Source organism: Balearica regulorum, chromosome 6, assembly GCF_011004875.1.
Source record: "Balearica regulorum gibbericeps isolate bBalReg1 chromosome 6, bBalReg1.pri, whole genome shotgun sequence".
Taxonomy (NCBI): Eukaryota; Metazoa; Chordata; class Aves; order Gruiformes; family Gruidae; genus Balearica; species Balearica regulorum.
In genome coordinates this window covers 25,035,087-25,053,801 of record NC_046189.1, presented here as the reverse complement: position 1 = coordinate 25,053,801, position 18,715 = coordinate 25,035,087, and the positions used below count along the sequence as shown (strand labels likewise).

The 18,715-nt window shown below is 45.8% G+C and overlaps 1 protein-coding gene across 5 annotated transcripts in view; it reads left to right on the top strand.

The window, feature by feature from the left end:
- LOC104633459 (unconventional myosin-X-like) overlaps positions 1–18,715 on the top strand; it is a 97,305-nt gene that overhangs the window by 46,139 nt on the left and 32,451 nt on the right. For all 5 annotated transcript variants that reach the window (XM_075756854.1, XM_075756851.1, XM_075756852.1 and 2 more), the window contains 8 exons: positions 1,261–1,329; positions 2,234–2,316; positions 3,875–3,983; positions 4,661–4,741; positions 5,761–5,885; positions 6,692–6,806; positions 12,698–12,804; positions 17,107–17,412. In XM_075756854.1, coding sequence (XP_075612969.1) covers positions 1,261–1,329; positions 2,234–2,316; positions 3,875–3,983; positions 4,661–4,741; positions 5,761–5,885; positions 6,692–6,806; positions 12,698–12,804; positions 17,107–17,412 — 995 coding nt within the window. The remainder of the gene's footprint in view (positions 1–1,260; positions 1,330–2,233; positions 2,317–3,874; positions 3,984–4,660; positions 4,742–5,760; positions 5,886–6,691; positions 6,807–12,697; positions 12,805–17,106; positions 17,413–18,715) is intronic.

The window sequence follows — 18,715 nt, the reverse complement described above, 5'->3', positions numbered from 1 at the left end:
AAAACAGTCCCAGTTTCACATTTGAAATGATGGGCCCTGAGCTGATTGCTGCTCTTCAGGAGCAAGACTCGAGGCTGTGATGTATAGTTCCTTGGAGACTTCAGCACAGTGCTCAGTAGTAGTAAAAAACCCAGATCAAGTATTAGAAATTCCTAGGAAATAAACAGAATAAAATCAGAAAACATTGTTATGGCACTGTATAATCCAAGCATCACCTGCACTTTGAAGAGCCTACAGCACTGGGCCCTTCCACTCAGGAAGGAGTTGTTATATCAGATCTGGTAAACAATAGGTCTGGGACAGCTTCAGTGTTATGGAAAACTGTGTTGAAGGGACCCTGCAGTGTGGAGAAAAGATGAGTTAGAGGAGATGTGATGGGTTTAAAAGTCACACAAGGCCCAAAGATGACAAATGGCACTAATGGGAGCCAGGCTTAAAACCAAGCAGCTGTAGTTCCCTGTGCGGCTCCCTGGGAAAGGACACTCTGGATGCAGGAAGTCTGCAGGGTGCAGGTGTGGAATGGGCAAGTATTTTAAAGAGAAATCCACTTGTGGTTACTAGTTAGGCAGAACTCATGAAAATAATTGGAGTTTGAGAGAGTAATAGGATGAAAGTATCATTTACTTGCCTTGTTCTTACTCTACCATACATAGCCACTGCTGGAGGCAGAATACTCAGCTGGATGGACCGTTGGTCTCAAGCAGCACGGGCTGTTCTTACATAGCTAATGGTTTTCATAGAACAAAGAAAGGAGGGGAAAAATGAGAGAATAGAACAGCTAGTAAGAGAAAGAAAAAATGAATATTGAAAAAGGGGAAGAGAGGTGCAAAGAAAAGTGAAATATAGAAGGTAGGAGAATGGTATTTTTCCTTTGACAAAGAAAAGAAGTGTAGGTGTTCTGCAAAGCTGCCATTTTCCCTGCATCTTGATCCCGTGTCCTGCACCACACGGTTTGTGTGGAGCCCAGCCTCCTCAGGTGTCAGACACACAAGAATTAACATTTCATCCATGGCATGCCTACCCAACCTTGATTCTGCAAGCCCTTGCTCACACGAGGAATGCCTTGAAGGGCTCGATTTTTCCATCTTATTGGAGTAATGTATTTGTAGCTGTAGGTAACTGGAGCAGATGTGGGTAGGCTCTGCAACAGCAAAGGTCCTTGCCCATCCAAGCATTGTCATAGTCACGGCAGAGTTCCTGACTGAGCCGCTTTATTCTCACATTGGCATTATAGGAAGACTTTTTTTTCTTTCATTTCAGAGCAACCACTACTATGTGAAGCCTCGGGTAACAGACCATCAGTTTGGCATAAGACATTATGCTGGGGAGGTAGGTGTTCATGGTGTATCCATGACATGCTTACACTTGGGCTTGAGGTCCTGGATTTTAGATTCCAAAAATCAAGAATATCTCTCACAGCTGTGTGTTTCTGCACAGTTAGTGCCCTGTACCAGAGCGGAGGGAGTGTGATGGGCTTATAATAGCATGCCATTCTCCAGTACTACATTCTCCAGCTTGGATGTTTGTTTGAGTTTCTCAGGTAACTTTTGGTTTGGTGGATAAACTTCTCCTTAATTTTGTTATTCATGTTGTTCTTTCCTGGACATTCATGAACAGACAAAACCCAAAGGAAAATTTGCCTTTTGGTGAGAAGGAGAAATAGCTAAATACCTATTGTAAAAAGGAAAAGGTCTCCAAGCCTTCAAGACTAAATGCTGCTCTTTGTTGGGGAGAGACATGGAGCAGATGGAGGTGCGTCAAAGCAGAGCATCTGCACACTAAAGCAGGGCTAACCTCCTCCTAGAATTGTATCTGCTGAGCACTAGTGGCTGGGAGGCCAGGGCACTGGGTGGCACAGTTAGCATTTCCTGAAGTGAACGGCGTACCTCACGCCTTGCAGAGGATTTCCCCACACACACCCCCCAGGAAAATCTCTGCAGCTGTTTCACTTGGCTCCTGTTTTTGAGCCAAGTGTTTTGTTTCTTTGGGGGTGGGGTGTGTTGGGGTTTTTTTAGTTGGTTTGGTTTTTTTTTTTTTTAAATTGATGGCTAAAAGCCACTTTCATGCCAGTAACTGCAGAGCGCTGGAGCTCTTTGACCCTAAAAGTTTGGATCTTGGCACATGCCTGCAGTTACTGTGTAGCTCTGCTGGAGGTCTTGTACATTGGTGTGTTAATGTTGAAGTGCTTATTGATTTGTACTGCACTGTTCTAGTGGCTCTGTTGGTGTTGCAGGTGCTATACGATGTGAGAGGCTTTCTGGAGAAGAACAGAGACACCTTTCGAGATGACATTTTAAACATGCTGAAAGACAGCAGGTATGTCCCCTTTATGCTTGTGAGGAGGCCACATCTATTGAAGTAAGCCATGTAATAACCAGACCAAGGAAATACATATATTCATGTAATAACCAGGCCAAAGAAAGCAGTTGCTTTTGTCTGAGCATCAGGCATCATTCTTCATCATTCTCTTCTTTGTGCTTAAGTGCCCTGGCAAAAGAAAGGAGAGCTGGAGAAGTCAGATGAGGCACAGATTTAATCAGTATTCTTGTTGTCCCAGTTTTGAAAAGAGCTATAAAAGCATAACAGAAATGCCTCCAAGGCAATGCTGGTTTTCTCCCTCCTCCCTTCTCCCTTTCCTCTTCTTCCTCTTACCTCCCTGTCCCAACAATGGTAAATTTGCCCCAAATGAGTCAAGGCTCTTTGCCATGCTGTCAAATGCCAGCCTTTTTACAGAGGCTGCTTGTTTCCCAGCCTGCTTGTTATTGGAGAGCTTCTGTCCTTATCCCGAGCCAGACCGAGCCGTCGCTGTGGAACCAGGCATTGGCTCCTAATATTATATTGTAGTGCTGCAACGTGACCCTAGAGAAATAATCTGACTTTGACCTTGAGCAAGGTCTGGAAGACAGAGGTAGGTCCTAGTAGGAGGAGAGAGGCATTTAATAGCATGGCGGCCATAGAAGTTTTTGAGTAGCAATTCTACCACGTGCCTCTTACCACAGTCCATGTATTGCCTTTGGGCTCCTGCCCGATGAGACTGTTTCAGAATTGCATCTTCTCTGAAGCCTGTTGCAGAGTTTGCATTGTGAGCAGCCTTGAAACAACCTGAGGGAGCTGAGAGTATGAGCTGCTCGTAGCTGCCTTACTTAGGGCAGTGGCATCTGGGGAACATTTTACACAGGGCTTGAAGCCAGAATCTTGGTCATCATTGTCCAGCATAATAGAAGAACTCAGTTTTTTTCAACAATCCAGAAAGGGAAATTCTGCTAGAAGCAGTCATAACAATGAACTGGCACTAGAAGTGCTGGAGAACTTTGTGCCATTTCGTAAGAACCAGCACGGCTGTCTAAGGAGCGGCAAAACAGTGGAAGATTCCCCAGAGGTGACCTGCGCTGAGGGTAGCTCTAGAAGTCTTCTGGCCACAGAAGGGCTGTGCTTGCAATTGCGTGAGCATGTCATGGGTGCTAGCCAGGAGAGCTAGGTCAGGAGGGGTGGGACAGCACACAGTCTAGCTGGAATACCTTCAAGGTAGTTTTGCCTGAGGGCATATAGCTCGAGGGAGGTGTCCTAGCCAGTGCAGAATGGAGATCTTCCTTTATGTAATATCCTCCTTGACAGTGTGGGATGGGGTTTCTGGCTTTGCAGCCAAGTGTGGCGTACAGGGCAGCCCATGGGGTCTGGACAGACAAATGGAAAGTATTAATTTCCTCCCTGAAGTGCCCAGCTGAACTGCCTCCTGCAGCCACTCTGTGGCACAGCAGGAATAAAAATGAGGCATTTCACACTGGGACAGGGCAGTAGCTAAGAATGAGAGCCATCTTCTCACAGGTGGTGGGTGTCTTGCATCTTCTTTTAATTCTTTTTAATTCTCCCTTAGGCTGGACTTCATCTATGACCTTTTTGAAAGAGTCTGCAGTCGTTGCAATGAAGAGACGCTGAAGATGGGCACCCAGAGGCGCAGACCGACTGTCAGTTCCCAGTTCAGGGTAGGATGTTTTCCAAGAGAGCAGCAGGCTTCTGGGGAGGAGCAGATGGGTAAAGCAAGGCCTGCAGCCAAGAGGAGTCATGTGTTTTGTGTCCAGCACTGAAAATGTGCAGGAATGTTATAGCACTAAAAAAAGACAGTGCCACTGCCCCGAGGATTTCTGTCTGGTGTAAAATATGAGAGGTTAAGACTGAGCAGCGTGGCAGAGGAAAAGACTACTTTGCTAAGTGTATGAAGTTCTTCAAGTTCTTTGATCTTTTGTGTTGGTTTGGTGTTTCAGCTATGTGTATGTGTCCTTTTAGGCCACATCTTTTACAGGTATAGTGGCAATTCCAATAAAACCTTGTTGGGGGAACTTGCAAGTGTGAATCTGGGCCCCCTAGATTGTCTGCAAACCTTCTGTTAGTTTCACAGTTTTAGTTTCCTGTATTTAAAATTTGAGAGACTTGTAAAAGTCACTCACGTTGGCTATACAGCTCTGTATATGGCCATGTAAGCAGTGTTAGAGTAAACTAACTATGTGGGTATGTTCTGGACAGGAAGGAATCTCCTGGGTTTTGGTAGGCAGAGTAGGACATTAGGAGTGGGAGGGCTGCATGAAGACCCTATTGCATCAAACGTAGCCCCTTTCCCTCCTGTAGTGACTGATTCTTTGGATTTTGTCTTGCTGCTTTTTAGGATTCTCTCCATTCCCTGATGGCCACGCTTAGTACTTCCAACCCATTCTTCATCCGCTGCATCAAACCAAATACAGAAAAGGCAAGTCTGTCTTTCAGCAAAATGTCTGCATGCGACACAGGCCTCCATGAGCACTCACTTGCACAAACACCTGACAGGGTGCCTCTGTCAGGGTCCAGACTGAGGATAAGAGTGGTTCCCCCACACCTGCAGTTCCCCCACACCTTCCCTTTTTCCTTCTAGTTGTTTTATAGTTGAGGAAAAAGACCCCCTCCTCCTGGTAATCAGATGAAAAGATTGCATGCTAAGTATGATATGATATAGCCATTCCCATCTCTTTCTGTGCTTACGAAGCCTGGAAGATGAATCAGGCTTGTGCAGAGCCCAGAGCTGTGGTAGAAGAAGCAATCGCTCCTGTTCCTGGTGCCTGTAGACAATTTGTTCTGGAATGCAGGGTTGTGCAGTAGGAAGCGTCTCCCGCAGATCCCTGGCTCTGGGGCGGAGGAGGTGGATGCCTCATGAGCAAGTCACAGTGCTTAGACACAGGCTGGCTCTCGCTTGTATTGTGAACTGTGACAGGGGGATATGCTGCTAACTAGATTGGGTGGGTTGCTCTGAACCCATCGTTTTCTTTGTGTGTTTTGAAGCTGCGTATGATATGGCAGAGGAAAGCCTGTTGGGGGTTTTACGCCAGAAAAGAATTCTGCAGTTTGGCTCCAGTTTGACTGGAGAGAGACTGCAAAGAGAACTGAGTCAGAGTTCTGCATTTTGTATGTGTTAGTGCATTATATCATTGCTTTACTGCCATGATCAGATTATGACGGCAGTCTGCAGACTGTTTTTTTCCAGGATCTGCCCAATCCCCTTTCATTCCTTCTTCTGCACCATGCAGTGTTCTGAGGTTGCTTTCCCCTTGACCCAAACTTCCCCACTTTCACCTGGCATGCCCAAATATGTGGGGTTAACTTTCGACAGAGAAATGGCTATACAGCCCATGACTCTTTGTGCTCAGAGAGACAGCTGAAGTCAGCAAAGATGTAATACCAGGATCGACACTTACTCTGTCTCTCTTTGTTTTTTAATCTGGGATCATCATGTAGGCGCCGAACCTCTTCAATCCAGATGTGGTGCTAAATCAGCTCCGGTACTCAGGGATGCTGGAGACAGTGAAAGTTCGGAGAGCAGGTTTCCCTATACGCCGCCTTTTCCAAGACTTTCTCAGCAGGTAATTGCTGTCATTGTACCAGATGCTGTAACAGTCCCAAGGTATACGATCCTATATGTTTGTTCCCTCTATAACTGCTGTTACTGATGTGAATCATTTGTGGGATGTTTTTCTAACCATGGCCTTATTGCCCATATCATAGTCTGATTTGACAATCCTTTTGGAGACTTGCCTTTAGAGTAAAAGTCAGGATGGAAAAAATAGCCAGAAAGTCCATTTTTAATTTTTTTTTTTTTTTGTAGCTTTGCCACAGATTTGCTTGTGTGATGCTGTGAAACTCAGCTGGTCATAATATGCAAAAAGAAAATACCATAGTTAAAACCTTTAATCTGGCAGGCTGAAGCAAATTTTAATGGACAGTATAGTTGATGATTAATATTGGAAAGAGTGATTATTTCTTTTAATTTCCTACATCAAAAGGATTTCTTGAAGTTTAAGGCTAGAAGGGACCATTGAACATTGCTTCCTTTGTCTCTTGGAGCACTAAATGCCACCCCTATACTGAACAAAGTAACTTGTGTCCAATGAAAGCACGTGTTTCAGAAAGACAGTTGTTCTTTACTGAAAAATGCTGTTGAGTTTGTATTTTATTACTGGGATTGCAACAATAATTGCCAGTGTGGTAGGAACAGATAAAGGTTTGGGGGTGGAAATTTCCAAATTGGAAGGCAAATGTGAAGGAGGGAGGTCCCAGAGGAAGGAGGACTAATGGGAGGAGGATAATTAGAGTTAAAAGATTGGGGGGGGGGGGGGGGGGGGCAGGTTACTGTCATACATAATCTCATGAGGTTTTGTTTGGTTCTTAGGTACAAGATGCTTGTGAAGGGGCCAAGTTTCTCAGACAACAGCAAAGCTGTATGTGCAGGCTTTCTTCAGACCTATGACAGCAGCAAGAAAGAATGGCAGTTGGGTAAAACCAAGGTACTTGAGCAGTGTGGGGCAGGGTATGGCTTTGTTCCAGCTGCAAGGGTACGCGATTGCGTCTGCTGAGATTCAAGCCAGTAGAAAAGGCAAAGTAACAATGGGCCTTTAAATACATTGGACTATGCCACTGACCTGTAGCATCTCAAATATTTCCCATATTATGTACCTAGAGATGTAGAAGGCTTTTTGATTTTGTCTTAACTCCTTCTCATTGACCAAGCCAGACTGATTTTGTTGTGTCTGATCCAAGGAGAACAAGCATGGGTGTCACTGTATGCAATGTGTGCCATTAACTCTTGCTTCTTATGCCAAGTATTTTGCTCTGCTTGACTAACTGAAATTCTTGCAGGAGGCAGTAAGCTGCTGCTTGGTATATATCGAAACTATGGATTGGTAGTTAGATCACCAGATGTGTGACAGCCTTCTGCTGTGGAAGCTCAGCTGATGGTTTGTGCAGTTAGCCCAGATGCTAGCATATATTTTCTAAGAAAAGGCATCCAAATGCTTCTCCCCACTTGCATAATACAGATTTTGCTTCTGTTTTGGTGAATGTTTAACACTTCTCTTGCCTGGTATAGTCTGGATTTTTTTTGGGGGGTGATGGTGGTGGTTGTTTTTTTCTCCAGACATCCAGCTGAAAATGTACCATTGTCTTTCATTTAATGGGGAGGGAGCTGGGTGTTTCAGTCTGAATTTTTTCAAGCTTTGAGACAGTTTCACACAGAAATAGATGTGAGTGTTGTGAAGTATATTGCTATAGAAATCTGGGAGTGGGAAACTGTCTCTATCACAACTTTCCACATACTCCAGTAAATTCTTCACTATTCCAAGATGGATGGTGGCCAGTAGAGACAGCATTTCTAAGTAGTGGGTATGCAGTCCATATCCAAAGCAGATGGTGATCCATCAAAGCAACTTTTCTTCCATTTTTTGCCCTTAAGCCTTAAAAAAAGTAGTTCAGAGTATTTCCAGGGTCACAACGGAACTGCAAAGTGATTCTAGTGAATGTTCACGTTTAATTTGTCCAGGAGATCAAATAATGATATTTGTTACTTTGAGCAATTAGTTCTTAATGAGTGGATAGACTATGTTTCTTAGAGATCGAGATCTCTCTCCCCCCTTCTTAGAGGAGTGGTGGTAGCCCAGTTGGTAGCCTGGACTATGAACTCTGTGTGACAACCAAGGAAACCGGCAATTGCTGTGGGAAGGAGATGTGTTAACCTGAAGTTTCTAAGGCCTTCCTTCACATGCCTCTGCTGATGTTCAAGAAAGAAGGTTTTATCACTTAGCTGTATTTCTGCTCTATTATTAAAGTGTTCCCCATGTTTGGTTTGGGAATCTGGTGTCTCCTCACTGATCCCTGCAAACCAGGAACCATTTCGGTCATTCTTGTCCCTGGATAACCCACACTGCTTGGGTGGCTGCCAGTCTCACAACATTTTAGTGTTAAAGCCTGTAAGGAGTGCGTGTGTCTTGCAGAGCTACTTGTGCCTGCGAAGCTTTAGAAAAGGGTTAGAGCCGGTAAACATTGGTTTGAACTTTCTTTCTAGCATGACAAGAGATGGAAGATTGCTGGGCTACAGGAAAGGCAGCAGGGAAATGGACATGAGGACCAAACTCAGATGCACATACTCACCTTTTAGAGTATAAAAGGTTATAAGCTATATAGCTATATAATCCAGGGACTACAACAGACTGATGACAAGCAGGAATCCAGGCTGCTTTCAGCCCCTGGCAGCAATAGGATCCCTTTTCAGTCCCTGTTGTGCATCCTGAAGGACTGAGTCCATCTGTCTGTGTTTGCTCACTCCTTGATCTGCACAAACAAATTGTTTTGGAAAAACAATATAGGTGGTAAATTGTGGCAAACAAAATTTGTTTGTATTTTACCAAAGCATTGGATTTAGTCTAATGTAAATTTTTTGAACAATTCTGTCCAATAAACTAAAACTTGGCTGAAGAGCTGTATATGGCATGTTGGTAAACAGCAGTCTCTCTGCTAGGGCACTGGTTGCTGTTGGGTCTGAATATTGTGGGAACAAAGAAATGAGTAAGAATGGCAGTCTTTGTATCTCTCTATTTCTTTGTGACTGAGAAGGAAAATTGAAAGAGGTTGGGAAGCAGCTGAGCCACCTTGTTTAGTTGTAGAAGTTATTTTATATTCAGCATGTTTTGGATTAGAGAAGTGTGTCCTGGTAGAGGGGAGCAGTTCTATTTATTCCAAAGAATATATCACTCCAAGGCTGTCCTGGCCTGTTCCACCCTTGCTGCCATGCCGAATGGCTGGCCAGCCCCTGGTTGCTCCAAGGTGCTGTCACCATTGCCCTGCCATTTCATTCTTCAGATGAGTTGCTTGACATTCTCTCCCACGCTCAGATGGTGGCAAAGCCATTTGATTGCTCCCTCGGAAACCCCTCTTGCAACTCTGCTTTGTGACAGTGCCTCCAGAAAGCCTGCCCCTAGGAAAGCAGATGCCAAGATGAGGTTGTGCAGAGCAGTGGAGCTTCCCAGTAGTTCCTTCCCTGCTGCCCCAGCTGTTGCGTCTTGTCTTTGGATTACAAAGTGCTTTGCGTTCATGTTTTAGCTGGTGCTAGGTAACACAGGCCTGGAATACTTGGGTTGATGAAGAAAAGAGACCTGATTTTTCCAGAGGCTTTCAGGTAAGGGTGAAGTGAAGCTACCAGCAAAGGGGCACAGAGTGTTGGTCATTGTCCTGGAGAGGAAGTCCCCTGTGTGCCCTTGCTGCCACTTTTGCTGCTCCAGGTGCAGCCCTGGGTACTCAGTGATTCCCAGAACTAACTTTGGCTTCTGGAGTCAGGAGTAGCTACTGAAAAAGGTGTGACAAGCCAATGGGGATGTAACCTAGGAAGAAGTATAAGGGGTGGGTGAAGAGCAAGGCTTATAGAAGGGGGAATACTTCCTGCAAAATGAATGGAAGGATAATTATATCCCTAGCAATTGTTTGGAGGAGGAAGGAAAGGACTCTGTGAATTAGTGCAGGGGATTGTGAAGCTTGGGAAAGGAAATGGAGGAGGAAGGGCAGGATGATCTTTGTGTTTTTCATTAAGAATAGAGCAGCTGCTGTGCTAGCAATTGTCAAATTAATGTTTATAAGAGGTATTAATGTATATAAGACAGGTTTTATCCGGTGGCATGGCAGAGATGAAGGCTTGGATGCAAGCAAGCAGTGTGATGATGGAAGAGCTTGTGCTAAGGTGCCCTTGTCTGCACTGGGGAAGTGCTGGGATGGAGCAGCAGCTTCTGTGCCCCCTTCCTCAGTGCACCTGGACTTTCTCCCATACTTGCCCATACCCACAATGCAGATTTCCCAAGGTTGTTGAACACGGTAATCCTTGCTGTTTGAAAGTATTCGCTTCCACATTTCAGTCTGCTGTTTTGCAGGGCCTTTTTGAAGGAGGAGATTTCTGTAGACTATTTGGCATCCAGGTCACAGTGACCCGCTTCCTGCTTTCCTAGTGTTGTCCCCAAGAACCGTATGATCCCACTTATGTACACATGGGTGCACATGCAGTTACATTTGTGTCTGCTTACCTACACGTAACCTTAACATATTCACTATCGCACTGACGGTGCATGCCAGCATCGAGGTTGTGTGAGGAGGGCTGTGGTGCTGCGCTGTGGTTTAAAACCTGGCCAGTGTCTAACAGGAGCTGATATGCTAGAAGTAACCTTGTATGTTTTGTTTAATCATTCCTTCCTCAGATGAAAGTGATGATCTCATGTTTTCAGAAAGTGACTATGAATTATGACAAAGAAACGGCCACTTTCTAAGTTATTTCCACAAGGCATCAATGTATTTCTGGATTTGAATACATTTTATTCTTCCTTGTCATCTACTGGAGTGTAAAAAAACCCTTCAAAATGCCAATAGTTTATAACTAGATATTGTTATGTTATTTGAGATTAACACTTCACTCTCAAGCATAAATAGAAAACCCTAAAGGATTAGGGTTGGGTCTTCTTGACCTCTGCATGCCTCAAAGTTAGGTTTTTTCCTCTCCTTGCTGGCACAGCTAAGTCTATGTTTGCTAGAAAAATACTGATGGACTGAATATTTTTGCAATTTGATGAAGATAATGGACTGAGACTGTTTTGCTGGTTACATTCTTGAAATGGGTGACTGCTGCTTGGTTCTGGAATGTAATGAAAAGAGCAATCCCTGCCTCAAAGAAGTCTTTAAAATATTGTTAGTTGACAGAGGGAGTGGATGTACAACTTGCAGGGAAGGATGCCAGCTTCATGGTTGGCAGTACCTTGATAATGAACCTTCTTTTAAGGCTACCCATGGTTACTTAGTCATTACAAACCAGCTCACTTCTTAAGGCCATCTTAATGGAAATGGCTCTCCAGGAGAAATTTGAGTCCAGGGAAGCCACTGGCAATGGGTGCTAACTCAGGGAGAGGTTTCAGTACATGGTGGTCATTGCAGAGGGGAAAAAAAGAGCCTAAATAAGTGATGAGGCCAAAAGCAGTGATAGAAAGGAAGGTATACAAAGACATAGGGGAGGTGAGTGGGGAGAGGGAGAGTTTAAGCAGAACACTGGACTAAATGACTGTTCAAATCTCTGAATGTCCCTCTGGCCTCTCAGCACAGCCACATGGATCCAATCAATCTGTAAGGAGTTTTTACTGATTAATGTAGTTCTGCAGATTGATACGTCAGCTCACAGCCTGTGTTCATGGCAGTGCTTTAACAAGTGGGGCAGCACTTTCCTGGTGTAGTCCGTTCTGCTGCCGGCCCTGGCAGTGATTTAGCCGATGTCAGGCAGCAGGTCACACGAGCATGGCCATATGGCAGTTGCTGCTGTGCCTGCAGCCTGTATGGACATACCCTAGCCAACTTTAATCTAGGTTGGGTACTGCTAGCAGTGTACCCACAGCGCTGTGGAGCTCCATGCAGGCTGCAGTCCATCTCAAAAAGCATAGCATTTATTTCAGCAATTTGTTCTGAACTCTGTGCTAACATAATGCCAGCCAGCTGATTTAAAGTAGCTCAGATATGTCATCGCAATTCCTGTAAACATGCCTTTATCTTGCTTGTATCTCAGTCCTTTTGTCTCTAAGATAGCACTGTCATCCCTCACGCAAGCATTTAGCACTGAGCAGAGGTTTGAAATACAGGTGATGGAAGATGCTTGAGAATTAAAATACTGGACACTGAAGTGCAATCAGTAGTATCTGGAGACGTCTCCCATTGGGGCTCAGTTCCCCCTAATGCATGCTGCACTGCTGAACCTTTTCAATAAGGAAACAGCTCCACCTCAGAGTTTCTGGAGGTTGGTGAATGGCTTCAGCTTCCACCCAGAGCCGGTGGACACTCAGCTTTGCACCTCGACAGGGCTTTTAGCTTTCAACTGTCTTCCATTATTAGGATTGCTGCTAAGATTGCGTCCTGGAGTCTAGAAACCTAAATGTTCCTCCCTTTTCTTGAAATGCGGAGGAGTTTCTTTGCAAAATATTTAATCACCCAAGTAGGTATCAGCGCCGGCTGCGGGGAGGCACTGGATTGTGCAGGGAAAGCTGTTAGCTGGGAAAGAGTTAATCACAGGCGCAAGCACAGGCTCTCCTCCTCCTCCCTCCTCTTTCCCTCCTTCCTCTGCTCCCTCCCTCTCTCTCTCTTTTAAGTCTTGACCACAGAGTCAGGGAGGCGGGGGTTGGGCACAGAGTTTGGCTCGTGTCGCTGCAAAACTTTTTCCTGGTGCTGTGAGTACGGGCACCCCGGGGCGAGGCGGCGAGGCTGGCGCTGGAGCGCCCGGAGGCAGAGCGAGCTCTGCGCTGGTCACCCGGGGATGAAATCCCCCGGCTCTCCCGGGGACTGACTTCTTTCCTCTCTTTGTGTTTATTGAAACTCCTCCCCGTGGCGTCAGGTTTTCCTGAAGGAAGCTCTTGAGCAGAAGCTGGAGAAGGATCGGGAAGAGGAGTTGAGGAAAGCAGCTATAGTCATCCGGGCCCACGTCTTGGGCTACATGGCAAGGTTAGTGCTGGGGGCTGCCCCACCATCCCTGTGCTTGCGTGCCTGGGTTGTCCCGACCCCCTGCTTTGCTCTCTAGTCCCCTCGCATCCCTCTATTCTTCCCCTCCTGTATTCTAAGGGCGAGCTGCAGTATCTGCCCTCCCTGCCGGCATCAGTTCTGCTGAAAGCTTTCTGCTCCTTTGCCACCACTTCTTGAATTCTGTGCATGCTTGCACCCTCCCTCAACGCTGCTCAGCAGGCTTCTGCAGGGACCTCTGTACCCATTGCTTGCCTCCGATGACACCTTTTCCTTGCCTTCAGGGCTCTCCTGGCTGGGCCCCACCTACGCTTTGGGTCCCCTCCTTTTCCTTATGCCTGTCAACTCTGTTTTCTGCTCCCCCTGCAAATCGCTTCTTCATCACTTGCAGCTCTGCCTTTGCTCACCCTCTTTCCTTGCCCTGCCTGTTTGCCTCGTGATCTCCCTCTCCTTTTAATTAACTCGTAAGAATTGGTTTTTGGCCAGTTTTGCACCAGTAATCTCCTCTTGCCGCTCCCTTTTGCACCTGACCAGAGGAGGGTTGGGAGAACCAACTGCAGACAAACCGCCCCTCCTCTGCCCCTCGCAGTCAGTGTAACAGCTGACTCCTTAATGGCTGTGGCATGCACGCTTAATCCCAGTAAGATGCTCTTTCCTGGCTGGTCTCTGCTCCAGACACCTGTCAGTCAGGGCTGTGAGGAGGTGAAGTCCCTGGCCAGCGGAGCTGTTCCAGCAGGCACTCTTCTTAGAGCTCCAGTTACACCAGGTAGCTCGTTTTGCACTGGGAAATGTGTGCAAGGCTTGTACCCTACCTTGCCAATGTGGAATATCAGCAAAATACACATTTGGTCTCAGGGGCTTTTATTATTTATTTATTTCCCTCTAGGAAGACAAATGAGCTAGCTCTATTGTTTGTGCATGAGATTGCAAGTTCTTTGTGTCAGGGCCTCTGGTCTGTTTTACTTTGTGCTGAGCATTTGGAGAGAATGGTAGGGATTAGCACAGGAAAATTGATTTTTCTGGGAAACATCACTACAGGCAAACTAGATTACTGCTTTTCTGAGTTCCTGGGAAAGTAGCTGCTGCCCTGCAGGGCTGTGATGGACACAGTGTTGCAATAGTGTGCCTCTTGGCTAGAAATCTGTGGTCCTCCAGTCTCCACAGATCTGAATTCCTCATCCCACGTGTTTCTCTTCCAAGTCTCATCTTTAAGAACAAGCCAGAGTAGAAATCCTCACAAGCAGCTGGAGGTAACTGGACTTTGCAGGGGAGGAGAGCAGGGAGTGAGGAAAGAGCTAGAGAGGGAGACTGGAAAATTTTTCTGTGAGGAGTTTCCAGTTGCACTGCACCTGTATTGGAGAAGGTCCAGCAAGAGGGAGTTCATCTGGGCAAGTGGTGAATGGTCTGTGCAGAGTTGGGCAGGGGTCAGGAGTACCAGTGTGCGCTGCCTTAAGCTTAATACCATTTCTCTTAGTTTTGCATGGACAAGTATATTTAATTTGGTCTCATGCAAAGTACGTTGGCGAAGAAGGGTACATATTGCCATAGGAAGGATTTTACTGGTTATTTCCCCTTTCTGAACTTGTTCTGTGAGCCTGGAGAACCAGTCCTAAGGGTGAGAACGTTTTCTTTGCTCTCAATCCCTCCAGCCTAGTATCTCTGACTGATCACTAAAATGTAAGACAAGAAAATTGAGCCCATTCAAATGACCCCGTTTTTCGTAGGTAATCTGTGTAACTCTGAGCTGCAGGTAACAGCTTCACCAGCTAAAATATACATTAACTGTTCCCAAGCTTGCAGGATCCATGTACAAATTTGGCTGTGTCCCTGGATTCTGCAAGACCCTATTGCTCAGGGGAAAAGACAGTAAGAAATTATTCCATAGCCCTGTGTTCTCTAGTCCTTGGAGGCATAAATGCTAACTACAACTCATCAACAGAATAATTAACTTAATTCCAAATGCAGCATTGGAGCCTTGCAGCCACCCCACCTTCTCTTGTGATATATGGTCAGGATGTTTCCCAACTCCTTGGTATGGTCTGCAGGTTGAATTTCTCTGGCCAGTGCAAGAGGGTGAGTGGAAGGCTGAACAAGGGGAATGAAATTCACGGCCTGCGTGCAGCAATTCCAGCTGAAGGGCGTCTGCAAGCTTGGCTGCGGTCATGAGGAATGAGGGGGCACTTCAGCCTGGCAGATTAGCATGCAGAGCCGGCCTGTAGCTGGGCAGGGCTTGGCACATGTTGCACTTGAGAGTTTCTGGCAGATGCATTTTGTAAAAGTCAGAGTGCCCTTTTTGATGCACTTCTGTCTGCCTTGGCAGAGGGCGCGTGTGCAGCTGTTCACACCCTGTGTGCAGGGCACAGGGAGGACACAGGGAGCGGGGGTGAGGGGACTGCAGCCCAGGAGTAATTAATCTAAAACCTCCCAGTTCTTATCACCTCTTCCCTTTCCTCTTCTCTGTGCTTCCTCCCTTTGATTTAATACTTATGGAAAGGAACGTGACCTCTGCACAGTACTGCTATTAGCATCCCTCTCCTGATTTTCTTGACTAGGCTGACGTACCTGATGTGCAGGGAGATGGCAAGCTGTCAGCATGGGTCCTGTTGCCATTTGAAGGGGGTGTTTGATTGCCAGGAAGGGGATTTTGAGGTGTGCCTTTTCCTTGGGGGGTTGCAGAAGGTCTGTGGGAAGGATATGTGAGAATACTGTGCTATTTCCAGGGTGCTTTCTAGGACTGTAAGACCTCACAGGATTACTGTAGCCTGCTGGCCCAAGATCCTGTTAACAGCCCCATAGAATTTCCTTCTGCAAATTCTGGCTTGGAGTAAAGAATGTTTTGATTTGAATAGTACCAATGATCATTTCCCTACCGCAAGATATTAAGGTGTCTAAATATATTCAATTACTTTTAAAAATGTCTGCTTATTTCCATCCTGAATAGACTTCAGCTTCAAGTCAGTTACATCTTGTTATGTCCCTTGTTCGATAAATAGAAATGCCACCCAGAAATCTGGGTACTTTGACTGGGACCAAGCCTTTCCTTAGCCTTCTCTTTCTTAAGGTCACAGAGCAAGTGCTCTCTTTCTATAAGCCAGATTTTCTGTTTCCAATCCTGTTTCCTCAGAAATCACTTGAGGATCTAACATTATTCTTGAAATGGAGGTGCTAACGCTGAACACAGGATTAGCAGTGCAGTCCCTTTCTACGCAGTATTTCTGCTTGCAAGTATAGGGATCCCAAGAGTATTTTTTATAGCATTGTGATGGGAGTTTGCCTTCACTTGATGATCCCTGTGGCCCCAAAATCCTTTTTTGACTTGCTGCTTCCTAATATAGTGCCACATCAGGTGTGTTTGGCCTTTGATTCTTCAGTACAAGACCTTATGTTTGGCTCTTGTGGACTGTTAAATGTTTGCTTGAATCTATCTTACAAATTGATCCAGATTACTGTGTAATAGTAGCTCTTTTGTTATTTGCCCTGTTTGTTTATCATGCACAAACTCCTACCAGTGACTTTTTTTCAGGTCCTTGATAAAAATAGCCTGTAATGCAGAGGCAAGAACTGACTTTTCTATAACTTCACTAGACTACAGAAATACTGAATGATGATTCTTTTCTTTTGGGGCCCTACCATGTCTTTTGGTTTTAAAGTGCTGCAGAGTTTATTTTGATATCATCATTGTTTAAGCAAAATGTTGTACAATGTAAGTATATTTTTATGGCAGCCTATTACAATGTTACTTTCAGCTATCAATATTGTAGTATCACCGCTCTTCCCCCAAACAACAGGAGATGAATGTGACCAGATTTATTTTTGCCCTGTTTTTGCTTTTCCTGGAGTAATTTGCTTTTGGCCACTTAAAAGATGGGGCAATATGGGACTTTATTCTCTCATAGTAAGGCTATTTGTGTGTTTTCATCATAATAAATCCACACTGAGGGATTATGCTAATTGCACACCAAATGTGTCTACGTGCAGTGCAAGGAGACTTTGGGCCAGCGGACCTTCTCTTTCTATGTGCCACATATCTGTCTGTCATCCTCTGAGCGTCTTCACAAAAGTAGGTGCCCATGGAAACAAACCAGTGGTAGAGGAGTGAAAACGGTGAGGAGAATATGATTTATGGGTAGTGGCAGTAGAGGAACAGAAATTGTGTCATTTCTGCACAATAATTTTTCCAAATTCATTTTTCTGTGGATGTGGTAAGATTGGTCAATATAACAGGGCATGAGAAATGCAAAGCATGTATTACTTCATGGCGCATTAACTCTCTGGTTCTGTTTTTAGGAAGAAGTATCAAAAGGTGCTAGCCAGTGTTGTTATAATCCAAAAGAACTACCGAGCATATTTCTGGAAGAAGAGCCTGCTGCGACTGAAGGCCTCTGCAGTCACCCTGCAGAAGCACTGGCGTGGCCGCCTGGCTCGCAGCCTCTACCAGCACCTGCTGCAGCAGGAACTCAGGCGGAAGCAGGAAGTGGAGGAGAGAAGGAGGCAAGAAGAGGAAGAACAGATCAGAAGAGAGGAAGAGGAAAGACAATGGCAAGAAGAGGAGGAGCGTAGGAGGAAACAGGAAGAGGAAGAGGTGAAGGAAAGGTACAAGATGGTATCTTGCACTCATAGCTCCCTAGCACTAAAGCTACTGACGTGTAAAAGCGGGTCTGGGGCATTGGCATGATGGTAACACTGGAACAGCAGTTGCATGAGTCAGTGTCCCAGTGCCGAGGGCAGAGTGGTGTGGGCTGTGGGCAGCTCAGTATAGAAAAGCAGAGTGAAAAAGGAATGTCCTTCTTCCTTTAGGAAAGCTAATTCTGGTGTATTTCTACCTCTGCTTAGTGTTTCTCTGCTTTGGAATGTACATGAAAGGAGGCAGTTTCACTGACTGGGCAGAGATGTATAATTTTTGCGTTGCCTTTGCAGTCGTAAAGGAAGTTTTCTGCAGTCTTCCAAAATCTGGAGGGATTAGCAGTGTGAGAAGATACCAGAGTTCCTGGGTCTTGTTGTGTCCAGTTAGCTGGGTCAGAGAGCGAGATGGGCAGCACACTTGTGCTGCTACTGCAGTTCTTACACTCATGAGAATCATAAAACCATAGAATCGCTCAGGTTGGGAAAAATCTTTAAGATCATCAAGTCCAACCATTAACCTAGCACTGCCAAGTCCACCGCTACACCTTACCTAAGCACCACATCTACAGGTCTTTTAAATACGTCCAGGGATGGTGACTCAACCACTTCCCTGGGCAGCCTGTTCCAATGATTGACAACCCTTTCGGTGAAGAAATTTTTCCTAATATCCAGTCTAAACCTCCTCTGGCACAACTTGAGGCCATTTCCTCTCATCCTATCGCTTGTTAATTGGGAGAAGAGACCAACCCCTACCTCACTACAACCTCTTTTCAGGTAGTTGGAGAGAGCGATAACATCTCCCCTCAGCCCCCTTTTCTCCAAGCTAAACAGCCCCAGTTCCCTCAGTCGCTCCTCATCAGACTTGTTCTCTAGACACTTCACCAGCTTCGTTGTCCTTCTTTGGACATGCTCCAGCACCTCAGTGACTTTCTTGTAGTGAGGGGCTCAAAACTGAACACAGTACTTGAGGTGCAGCCTCACCAGTGCCGAGTCGCTTCCCTAGTCCTGCTGGCCACACTATTTCTGATACAAGCCAGGATGCTGTTGGCCTTCTTGGCCACCTGGGCACACTGCTGGCTCATATTCAGCTGGCTGTTGACCAGCACTCCCAGGTCCTTTCCCACTGGGCAGCTTTCCAGCCACTCTTCCCCAAGCCTGTAGCATTGCATGGGGTTGTTGTGACCCAAGTGCAGGACCGGCACTGAGCCTTATTAAACCTCATACAATTGGCCTCTGCCCATTGACCCAGCCTGTCCAGATCCCTCTGTAGAGC